Genomic DNA, 12,829 nt, shown 5'->3' on the forward strand with positions numbered 1-12,829 from the left:
CTTTTTGTCTCTTGTCTCTAATTCAAGAGCTCTTTCTATGACCATTTTTTCCCTTGGTTTTCTTTTACTTATAATGTTCAAATTTCCCTCTTGTTGTTACAGCAGTTGTTTCTCTTTTTGGAAACATTTTTCTTCACTGCTGTTGTTATTGCATGTTCGGAATTACCCTGGTTTGCTTCCTTATCACACTGAAAGCCAAGACAAACAATAAATTAATGCCCTTTTAGCGAGCTTCTGAAGTGAATGAGCGTAAAGTAAAAAGAGCAGATGTATCAAATTGCAATTTTTCAAAGTGCTTGGAATATAAAAGTTGTTGATGGAGAATAATGATACTTGTAAATGAATTTTAAGTTTAACTTACACAGCAGAAGTAGCTGGACTTTATTTGTATGCCTTTCATTCATAAGAAGAAGAAGGGAAATGTGCTTAGGGTTTTTGGCAAGAATTAACAGAACAAATCTTAATAGGAGTGTTTGTTCAACTTTGTGTGATAAATCACTTAGATGAAGGTTGTAGTAATTTTGTCAGGCTAAAGGTTCTCAAAAATACTATGTAAAACTACTTAGAAATTAGTAAAGGAAGGGTTAATAGATTCTTCCAGAACAGAGGTTCATTTATGGGAAATTGTTATGCCCTTAGCTGGTATATAATTAGAGTAGGAGGATGTGGTTTCAAAGCAGTCATATTCACATAATTTCTCCTACTTCACAGTTAGATAATGAAGAACTGTCTGTACAAGATTCTGTCTACGTGATACTATTTATTTATGATTAGGTAGAGTGTAGAGTTATATCAATGCAAGGGAAGGTTAAAAGAAATTCACACTGTGGTTCAGAGTTTGAATGCTCAGAGCTATTGCTTTTTCTATCTCTTATGTGTATGAGTTCAGATAGTCTTGAAATACAGATGATATATTCAGTTTGGATGAGACAGCAGCACAGAATGAACATGCTCTTGGAACAAACCAATGCTTTGTCGTGAAACACATGAATATTTTTTGTTGAATTTTTGTTCATACCTGTAATGTACATTAGATTAATTTAGTGTGAGAGAGACAGAAGGAGTTGGACTGGAATATTGGAATGGGTGTGGTGCAGAGACAAGGTCTGTGGCAAGGTCTGAAATTATTTTATATGCACACACTCACATGCAGGTAAAATGGTCACAATGGGATAGAAGACTAAGTAAGGGCAAAAAATAGCTTTCCTAATTTCCTCATCATGAGTGTATTTATTTGGATTGCCAGCTTATACAGGTGACATAGAGGCAATCATATTTTTATCTCACAGAGGAATGAGGGGGATCTCTTTCACCGGCTGTGGCACATAATGAATGAAATCCTGGACCTGCGCAGGCAGGTCCTTGTTGGCCACCTCACCCATGATCGAATGAAGGATGTCAAGCGACACATCACTGCTCGTCTGGACTGGGGCAACGAGTGAGTGTGAATATAGATAAATTTAATGTGTTGAAGTTGTAAAGCCAGTTCTTTAGGCTGATTGTAGAATGCTGAACTAAAGAACGAATTCCTAACTAGCGTTACCTTTTTTTTTAATGGACTTTCTCCTTCATTATTTTTATGTCCACTTATGTTTTGACAGTGAAATGTTGCTTATTGTTTTATTCTGCTTTTTTATATCAGTGAAATTTGCATAGCAGTAGTACTATCTATAAGAGAATTGCATTGGTTCCAATTGATTCAAAAATCTGAAGCAGCATTTTACATCTTTTTAATACACATGGTAACTGGATGATGGATTTAGCATAGCTTTGTGCTCTAACTGAAACTATGTTGGTTGACATCGCTTCTGTTTTAACTTGGTCACACTTGGTTTTAACTTAGTTCCTGCTTGGGCATCTCTAATATACATCCAGCTACTGTGCTCTGCATCTTTCTTTAATCTGAATAACTGAAATGAGCTAACACAAATTGTATTATCTTACTTTTTTTTAAGCAAGAAAAAACCACTTTCTGGCATTTAGGTGCTGCTTCCAGTCTCTTTAGCATATATTTATACAGCTAAATGCTAACTAAAGGGAGCAATATTCCATAGTAGAATTAATTGAATTTCCAGGGTTTCTACAGCTGTCTGAAAGCATAAGTACCTAACAGAGTGAAAGGGTTGTGACTAAATGTGTATGATTACATGTCTGCTTAGAATTTTTCAGAAACTGGATGGAATTAATTGTGAAGGTTTTTGACATGGACAGTTCCTGCTCTTTAAAACGTATTTTTGAAAAACTTTCTAATCTTGTGAATTTTCCTAAATTCAGCATGACTGCCTTCATGTCCTTATGTGTTCTTAAACATTATTGCTTGCTGCTGTGCTGAAAATAAATTGTATTCGTGTTGATTCAAGCTCATTTCCTTATTTTGTTCAGGGGATACAGGCAACCAACTTCGATACCATCCAGTCCAAACTTAAAATAAGCTGGTGTTTTGGCTTTTGATGGATTTTCTTTTTATCTTCCTTTCCATGGTTGTTATTCAAATTGACAGTACTAGTGCATTCACACTGAAATGTTCACGATAATATGAAGGACATTACACATTGTCCACAGTGTGAAACAGATGAAAAATTGTGAGAAAACATTCTATTAATGTTGCAAACTGGAGAAAGGTAATGAGTCAAATGTGAATGGTGGATACAGCCAAAACACATCAAAACAAAACCAAAGTCAACTAATTGTAGAGTAACAATTAATGTGTGCATCGTTTATTGTAATGAACAACAAACACATGCAGAGTTAATTTGTTTCTTTTGAAAGTAGAAGCTACTTAATGTTGTTCCATTTCTCGTACAGACAGCTGGGGCTTGACTTAGTTCCAAGAAAAGAGTATGCTATGGTGGATCCTGAAGACATCAGCATTACAGAGCTCTACAGGCTGGTATGTGAATGTAATATTTGGTACTTTTGCTACCAAATTACATAGTTTGATGGTCACTCTTTTCTAGTTAACCAAAAGTACCAATTTTGATTTTTGATCCAATCAGTTGGCATTTCATAATGTAATGAATTTTACAATAAGGAAAGAATGTTTTTTTTAACAGGTATATCATCTCTACATCTGTGTGGGATTCTTTTATATCAGCTTTGTGTGTGCACACATGCTTAGCTTAAATGTCATTTGTTAAAAGTTTTGGTTTCTGATATACCGTTAAAATTTTGACTGTTAAAATGAATTTAATCATCAATAAAAGCTTATGGGACTCCTTATCATTAGAGCTTTACCTGGCTCTTGAGCCTGTCTAGATAAGCTTTGTGGAAATATAATAATGGTATAATATTGTCACAATTAATCATACTGGGCTCTTGGTACTTTGTAATATATTAATGTAAATAGCAGTTAAATTGCATAAAAAAGCTTTCCTTTGGGTGTAAAAGCCCATCTTGATTTACTAAAACCAGCACTGATATTTCTTATTCTGATTAAATTTCCAGCAAGATCTAAGAAAAATTGCCAATTCATTTATGTAGGCTTTGGCTCATGTTTAAGTATTGCAGCTGTTACACAGTTCTGAGCTTTATGTGCTTAAGACAAAGCTTGTATTTAAACTGAATTTTATTTATGATAACTTTTGTATTTAAATACAACTTCCCCAAAAGCATCATTGCTACAAGATTTTGTGGATCTGAAATAATTATGTATTTTAAAAATAATTTTTAACTTGTATTTTACTGGTGACTTGTAATGTCAAACCTAACAGTAAACTCCTTGTGCTAGAATCAGTATAGCTTTGAATGATTTCAAAGTCATATATAATATTATGGAATCCTGTTGAAGCACTAGATGAAATATGGTGAGGTACCATTAATTATAAGAAGAAATATGCAGAGGAAAAATAACCCAGAAAACTAGTAATGGCACTCACTCATGGAGTGTACTTTGAAAAATAAAAAGTGGGGAAAAAGATAACCTCAGTATAAAGGCTATGTAGCTTAGAAAGATTTCTGTTTTAAATTATTTTTGTTACAATGTAAGAGAGGGATAGTACAACTTAATACTGTGCTTCTCTTAATGGATAACTGAAGTGCAGAAGGTATAAACTGTGAAGTCAAATCAAGACAATTTATTAGCTGGTATGAAGCAGTTTGCCAGAGATCATAAAATGTGGGTATGATTGCTTCTCCACAGGTTAAAATACTGATATTTAGTCTTGTGCAAAGGCATTTTTTAATGTGTTTGAATACTGGAGTGTCAGATCATTGACTGTTTAAACCAACTAAGGACTACTATGTTGTTATAGCACAAAGCTTTAAAGTGACTCTGACTACTTTCAGAGTACAAAAAGATAAAGTTCCAGAGATTACTGTTTTTCTTCTAAAGATGACTGTGATGAAGTGTAACACTGGGAAAGTAAATTCCCTGTGTTTTTCTTCAGATGCAGAAGGGAAAAAAAAAAAAAAAAGAAAAGAAAAAATACAAGCTAATATTAAATTTTAAAAGATACTAATTTGAATTAAGAAAGTAGTTCTGCATTACATATTTTACCTCTTTTTGTTTTGAGAATTTTATAATTGACTCAAACTGGTCAGTGTTTTTGTGGTGTTTTTAGATGGAACATCGCCATCGAAAAAAAGACACACCAGTTCCAGCTAGCAGCCACCATCTTTTTGTTCAGATGAAGAGTTTAATGTGCTCCAATCTGGGAGAGGAACTGGAAGTAATCTTTTCACTCTTTGATAGTAAAGAAAATCGACCCATCAGGTACCATATGATTCCTATTTAAATATTGGTTTTACATAAGTTTTACAATAAATACTGTATCTTTTGATCAACAAATTTCACATTTAGAAACAAGGGCAAGGTGTTTTTGTTTCATGAGAATATTTTGCTTCCTTCTGAAATTTGGTTGCTAAGATTAATGGTTTGTAGTTTCATTTAAGGTTTACAAAAATGTATAAATCTGTCTTGTTAACTTATTTCACCTTCCAATTGTTTTTCATGTATAGGAATATATATACATGTATGCATACAGAATGGTCATTTTTCAGTATCCCTATTTTCATCTCTCCTAGTCAGTGCACATTCAAAACTTTGAACTTTTGCTTTCTCTGTAATATTTGTAATATGAATTCTCCTTGGTACATGAGATTGGAGGGCTGTCTTTAGTCAGTGAATTAAGCATATTTTTATAAAAGGAGCCTTTACTTCTATGAGAAGATGCTGGTTCTTCAGTGAAACTGTCAAAATCATTCTGTCCTAGAATTTATATTCTGTGAGAGACCTGATAACCTTTGGTTTTTAAAATATTCAGTAGCTATTTCTATTTTCACAATTCTGGCTGGGAGAGAAAACATGGGAGTGATTACGAGTGAAACCACTTTGCATTTAGTAAATATGAGCACAGGAGGAGAGTACAGTTAGTGCAAGAGCTCAGTGAGCTCCGTTTGAGGAATATGCCAGGAAGTCTGAACCATTAAATGGCTGTGCAGTGGTGTTGGGTGTGGTGGGTTGACACTGGCCTCCAGCCAGCCACAGCCACCCTGCCACTCCCCTCCTCATCTGGACAGGGGACAGAAAATAGAACAAAAGGCTCACAGGTCAAGGTAAGGACAGGGAGAGATCACTCAGCAATTACCATCACAGATAAAACAGATTTGACATGGGGAAAATGAATTTATTACCAAGCATATCATAGTAGGATAATGAGAAATAAACCCAAAACTTAAAGTGTCTTCCTTCACCCTTCTCCCTTCTTCCTGTGCTCTCCTCCATCCACCCCAGCAGTACAGGGGACTGGAAACAGGAACTGTGGTCTGTTGGTCACACACTGTCTTGCCACTCCCTCCTCTTCCAGGGGAGGACTCTTCACGCTCTTCCTCTGCTCCAGCCTGGGGGCCCTCCCACAGGAGGCAGTTTTCCATTAATTTCTCCAGCTTGAGTCATTTCCACGATTGTTGTCTTAAATATGGCAGTAGGAGTTTGGGGAACTGTGTGGAACTTGGGCTGAATTTGACAAAATAATGTCTGTGCTTTGCAGTGCAGGCAGAATAAGTAGCCAGTACTTTGAAGGAAGGGTATACTGAGCACATTCATTTTTTTTCATTTAGCGACATTATGTATACACAGTTGGTGTTACAGGGTTAGCTGTTAAACACTGATGTTTCATTCTGGCCTGCACTTCACACAGTAGTCACCAAAATACAGTTTCCTGTCATTTGTGAGAATCAAGTGTGCATCAGGACATGTTTGTGTTCACTCCAATGAATGCCACAGCAGGTGATAGATTTACGAGAGCTGCAGACTTTGACAGAAAACAATTTGAAGTGATATGGATTGCTGAAAACAAGGTTAAGGCAGTGGTGGTGATGTGAAAGCAAATGGATTGGATTTCATGTTACATGAAAGCACAAATTCTAGAGCTGTTTCTCATGTGCTTGCTGTGATCTGACCTTTTGTTATTGATTCCTGACTCCAGTGCCTGTTTTCAGATGCTGTGAACTTCCTCATCCCATTACTGGCAAACCTTGAAGAAACGTGTTGTTGCAAATCCAACCTGCCTTCTAGGGCATGGGGGGAATGACAGGATAACCTTTGTGAAGATAGCTTGCACCATCTGCAAATCAAACAAACATACCATCCTGTAACAAAAAAAAAAACAAACAACAAACACAACAAAAAAAACCCTCCCAAGAAAGAAACAGAAATTTCTCAACACACTGGAAAAGCTAAACCTAAGAGAGCTATCATAAGAACAAATTAAATGCAAGGTATTTCTGTATTACAGACTGAACTTTGGAATGCAGAAGTGTCCAGGATGGATACTTACATGGTCTGCCTGGACTAGACATAGAAGTGACTTAACCAGTTTATTACAGAGTTAAACCACAGCTGGTTGGTCGCGGTGCACAGCAGTGTGGTACAATGTTTAACTTTCATTAATACAGATGGGTGGGCTAGTTCAGAGATCTTTAGGCCCTTGTTGATGGATGCTTGAAATGAACAATCTCCCTTAGGAGAATGATGATGTATGAGAGGAGACAGCGTCCCCAGCCCCCGCAGTTCACGCCCTGCAACGATGCCAAAGCCTATGGGCAGCAGTGCAGTTGAGGAGCTTGGATAGGCAGGCTCTTCTGCTCATTTCTAGCAAAAGTGCAGGTCAAAAGCTGTGTGTGCCAACATGTTAGGACCTGTCACAAACTAGTTGTGTCATTCGTCCATTGGTTTCCTAAGTTGTCGTTTTGTGGTCCAGCTAAAAAATGTAATGAAAAGAATAGATGAGACTTGTTACTAACACAGGTTAAAATAGAATTATATGAATATAAATGACTTAAAATGTACTTCTTCAAACCATTGCTTATATTATTAGAATTTTTGGGGCTTTATTTCCTTGGACTTTGCTGCTTTATATGTTAAATTTTGTAAGCACTGTATGTGTACCAAGCTTTCCTCAGGTGGGTAATCCTGTTTGCTTTAATTAGACTGTTTGAATGCATAGTTCATTGTCTACCTCATATAAATTGACATAAAGCAAGTCAGCTCCATAGCCTCTTAAATAATTCAGTTGGAGAAGTGAAGAATTCAGATTTAATAATAGAATTCCTCAAAACTAACTTTGTTTCTTCTTAGGTGGACCTGCAATTGTAAGATGTCTCTATATCAATATCTCTAATAAATCTATTTTATTTTTTCTAACCTCAGGTATATGTAATTAAAATAGCAGCTTTAAAAGATTGTTGGAGGACTAGAAGCAGCATTGTCTGATTACTTTTTTAATTGACTGGATATCTTTTTCCACAGTTTTTTATTTTTGTTTGTTTTATCAGTATCATACATTCAACTGTTTGAACAGCAATATTTATTCAAGTATCACAGTAAACAGAATAGCAATTGTAGATACTGAGATGGAGAAAGTCTCTCCAAAAAGGAATAGTATTTCTAGTCCAGACTAGAGCAAGAAATAACTCTGTGGGAAAGCTTTGGAAAATAAGGTAAAAAGAAGGTACTTCATAACATGGGGAATGCATGGTTTGATAGTTGAGCTTTGTATTATAGTGCAATAATAGGATTGTCTGTAGTGCATTTTAAACTATAGTTTTCTCATGCAATATTAAAACATTATCAGACTTAGAAAATATCCATTGAGCAATGAAAGATAGTGAAACTTTTTCTTGTTGTATAGCTATAGATTTTCCCTGAAAAAAGTATCCTGTAGCAACTTAGACAAACCAAGATATGAGGAGAAAGCACAATGTGTTAACAGTTCTTGCATTTGGCTTAGTGGCACCAGAATTGAGTGTCTAATAAAGAAATATAGTATAGCTGCATGCTATGAATAGATCAGAAGAATATGGATTTATAAAGGAGAAAAAGAAAACAGATATCAAATTGAAAACTATGAGCCTGAATGTTAGCATAAAACTTTCTCTAGTTCTTGTGACCCACGTGTTTTGCCACAGGAGCTATGTTTAGTAAAAATTCTCAGCAGAAGTGGATTATAACGTGATGCAATGTAGGTACTGTATGTCTTTGTAAAGACAAGCAGATGAGGAAAAGGAGAACAGTAGTAATTTTAATTCCTTTTACAGTTTATAAAGCATCTCAATGCAAATTGCTGTGGATTAAGAGACAGTTCCAATTTTTTGGCAGGTAGGAAGTGTAAGTTTGAATATTGAAAGGCAGAGTGAGAAATTGGACATGGTTCTTTTTTCTCTTAAAGAAAAACCACACCCACTAATATAAATCTATTCGTCACTTACATTGCACTCTTGTTCCTCTTTATTTGAAAAATAAATTTAAGAAAATCCACAAAGGGCTTTTTCTTTAAAGTCAGCATTTGCTCCTCTTCATGATCTTTTGTTTCTCTGAGTAGTTATGCCTCATTAGACATGAATTAGTCCTGAAATAAAGTACAAGTATGTCTTCAGGTGGATGGCAGGGGGAGGAACAGACATGTCATCACTTCTGGAATATGAATGGATGCATCCATCCATAGATGGATGGATCTTACTACAGTCATGAGTAAGATGCCAGGATTAAGACATAGGCCAATGTTTTCCTTTTTGTGTGATTTCAGAAGGTTTCATGCTAAATCAATGGGCTTTCGTGTTGGAATCCAGATTCAAAGTCATCTAAACTTAAGATCTTTTTGTGTATTTCATCTCCAGTAACTAGTTGCTTATAACTAGCAAAACCTAGAAAGCAGTTGAGCTGATGAAATGTCTGCATCTTCTTCAAATATTTTGGATGTTAGATCTCCATGAAGTCTGAGGCTTAAAGTTCAGAAAGAGTTGATACTGAAATCATAAAGGATATAAATTCTCAGTATTAGTTATCTGAGTTTTTGACATCAGCCCTTAAGAGTGGAATCCATAGGTGAAAGCACTCTGAATTTGCTCTTAAATATTTGCAAAGGATTTAGGGTAGTCAGATCAAAAATAAGTGATAAATATATAAATGTACAATTTTTTTTTTAGTTTAAATAGAACAGGTATGTTGTGATAGGCAACGTGTATGTTTACGGAATATTCTCCTAATTAAACATAAACATTGGCACTCTCATTGTGGGAACTACCAGTGCATTTTTAGGATAGCATCTTTTAAAATAAGTAAAGAGATGGAAATTAAAGCCATAGAACCATTTAACAGTTATTCTAATTTTAATAATGTATCTTAGTATTTCTTTAGTGTTTTTAATAGATCATCATTAGATGATGTTTAAGTTGTGTTGCAACCCAAACCATTCTGATTCTATGATTCTATGAACAAAAGAAAAATTAGGTATACTTATAGCTAGACTATTCTCAGTTAAATAATTTTTCATCTTTGACATGTATAAGTGCTCATAATTTTTCCAGCATGTACTGAGAATTAGATAATAAGTTTTTCACAAGATGTGAAAAACCGATTTTGAAACTCATTAGTAACTTTCCCAGAGCAGAAATCTGATATCAGATAGTGACAAAAACATCAGTGATGCTTCAAAGGGTTTTTTTTACTTTCAGACTTTCTAGCTAAAGATTTCTCTGGATTGGTAAGGGCTGTTATGCCTCACACCTAACTTAGTGAGATCAGCACCCCCTTTGGGCGATTGAAGTGGTTTTCTATCAACTTTATTATAGCTAGAGGTAAATACTCTTTTGGGATCACTTTTCATTTGTTTGGGACAGGATGAAATTGTACTTTTCTTTTTGAGATTTTTCTTTTCTTGCTGGAAATTGCTGTTAAAAATAACTGTTTCTAAATATGTTGGGATCCACAATAATGGCAGTCCTGTTGTATTAAGTTAGGGGTAATAATGAAATACATGTTTGTCTATGACTTTATTATTGTTGCTAATAAACAATAATAATAAATATTGTTTTGCAGACTGTTTCTGTATTCAAATAATTGTCTAATGTATATCTTTGCACTCTAAAAGGCTGTTCTTGAACATGAATATTCTACTTGTATGGAAGCAAGAAAACTGTTTAAGTCAAGTAGTTAAGTCTGAGTCATGACAGGCTTCTGCTTATTAAGACTACAGTTGCAAGTCATTAATTTTCTACTTAATTGGTGCATGCTAATTTCACTTGATATGTTTGCATATGTATGCATCCATATTTTCTGGCTAAACTAGCTGCTAGGAATAATTTTTGCTAGCTCTTAAATTAACAATAAACAGCTGAAGTCAGCCCCTGATGGTTCCTAGAGTTTTCACTGGTGTGTTTTTGTATCATGTTCCATTCGTCTCCACTTCCTGCTGCTTTACAGTTCCCCTTCCTAGAACAGTAACTCTGCCCTGAGTGAGACAGAGCAAGTTGTGAATGGCACTGCTTTAACATGGTACAGCCATATGGCTTATCTCAGTAAAATTCTTTGGTTTATGCGCTGTTATGTCTTCTAACCTTATATTTCTGTTAATGTCACAAGCCCAGTTTGTGTATTCCTTGGGTATTTTTGGTTCTTCAAGAAAGCAAAAAACTATAATGATGACACTTAAGTTTTAGGACTAATTTCACTAGTATAGAATCCTGAAGGAAGCATTTTAGCATATGCAGTTGTAGAGCAGTGCTGTTACTGTAGTTGGAAAATTGAAGAGGTCCATGGCCACATCTCTTGAGATTTGTTTGTCTCTTAGTTCAGTCCTATTTTTCTGGCCATTGTTGAGCTTTTACTGTCTACCTAGAGTTGTTCCTGAAGTATATGAGCTCAAACATTCTCTACCTGGTTCTGTAGTGATACTTTTTGTTGTTGAAGAAATGCTTTGATAAAATGTGTTCTGGAATCTGGCGTGTTGCACAAACGTTTGAGAAAAGCAAAATCAGAAGGACTTAACGATTTGGTATACAGCCTTGAAGATTTGTTTTTATATAATCTAATTTTGTTGTAAGCAAATCAACTGTATGAAAATCTAATACTTCTCTGTACTTATACAAGTAGTGTCAGCCAGCAGCAGTGGATTTGTAGAGCAGCAGTTCATGCTAGACCCAATGTTAACATGTGTAAATGTTTTAAGGATTTCACTATGGACTAAATCTGTGGTTGTGTGGACTGAGTGGCAGCAGCATGTGTTCTAGTTTGGATTCATGGCTAGACTGCTCTGGCTTGTGAATCAAAATGTGCAGATGATTGGAAGATTGTCTTCAAAAGCACATAATTCAATTTAACTTGATCATGTAGATTGTAAAATAGTGTATGTAAGATGGATATTACAGGATCATACTTTGAATGGGGGAAAGCTCTGTAAAACAGAGTAGCTCAGCTGTGCTTTGGGACTAAATTGTTCCTACTACAACCACATTGCAAAAACAGTTTCAGAGTTCAAAGGTGTTATTATAGAGCCCTGACTGCAATTGATTTAATGTGAGAAACACTTCATAACTTTAGGTAAGAGAGAGGCCATTGTTGCAGCTCCAAAGGAAAACTGGAAATATGCATTTGCAACATTTCAGCGCACTGCAACAGTCCTATGTTCTGATGTTCTTTATTAGCTGCTTTATAAATCAGTTGTAGTGTGTGGTCATTTATGAAGTTTTAGAGGTTTTTCTATTCCTTGGAATATGAAGGTTATTGCATAGAGTCCCAGCATTCAGAGTACTGAAGAGTGTGAGCGTGATGATGATTGTTGGCTTTGTGGATATCTTTTTCCTTCACCCAAACAGGAGTTAATGAAACAAACTTTCCTTTCAGCAGTAAGATCACACTTACAAAGCCAATGATATGTACTTCAAGGGGTTACAGTTACAAGCTTCGCAGTGGCAGATTTTCAGAGAAATAAACAGCGTCTGATGACAGTCTATTCTTTCTGTTCCCATGTACTAATATCAGCTACCCAATACAGCATTTTTTTGCAGCAGTGATGACCTTTGTATAGCCAGGAGGCCCATTTACACTGGAGCTCTAAGAACACCAATCATTTAATCAAAAACATATTGATTTTCTTTCATTATCAGATCCTGGAAAGATCTCACTTATTAGCTTTTAATAGAATCAGTTTAACAAGTGGCAAGGGACAGAGTAAAGGCTTAGCTGTTTTCTAGACAATGTGCATTATTCACTGAGGCTGTGTTAAATTTATTTGTTGCTATAAGAATATTCTGCTGCTACAAAAAAAAAAACAAAGCAAAAAAGCCCAAAGAAAATATTTACCAGATGTTTGTGTTTAAAAAATCAGATTATCCCCATGTTCTCTGAAATTCCTACCTTTCCAGTGTTGATGCCATGGGACTGTATTAATATATGTAGCACATTACCATCTAGAGATCTTGCATGGGGTTTTTTGGAAGAGTTTTGAAAACACCAGCAACACTGATTAGTGTATTATGAAAAAGGGAATGGAAGGTGTTAAGGCTGATGCCTGCATTTGTTTGATTCAGACTGTGGCCCCTGTTCTTGGCATTG

The 12,829-nt window shown here is 35.4% G+C and overlaps 1 protein-coding gene across 4 annotated transcripts in view; it reads left to right on the top strand.

Moving 5' to 3' along the window:
- DOCK4 (dedicator of cytokinesis 4) overlaps positions 1–12,829 on the top strand; it is a 213,920-nt gene that overhangs the window by 75,936 nt on the left and 125,155 nt on the right. For all 4 annotated transcript variants that reach the window (XM_086887100.1, XM_086887102.1, XM_086887101.1 and 1 more), the window contains exons 6-8: positions 1,290–1,438; positions 2,806–2,890; positions 4,560–4,711. In XM_086887100.1, the coding sequence (XP_086743226.1) occupies positions 1,290–1,438; positions 2,806–2,890; positions 4,560–4,711 (386 nt within the window). The remainder of the gene's footprint in view (positions 1–1,289; positions 1,439–2,805; positions 2,891–4,559; positions 4,712–12,829) is intronic.

The sequence above is a fragment of the Cyanistes caeruleus genome, chromosome 4, assembly GCF_971803275.1.
Source record: "Cyanistes caeruleus chromosome 4, bCyaCae1.hap1.1, whole genome shotgun sequence".
In the NCBI taxonomy this organism is placed as follows: domain Eukaryota; kingdom Metazoa; phylum Chordata; class Aves; order Passeriformes; family Paridae; genus Cyanistes; species Cyanistes caeruleus.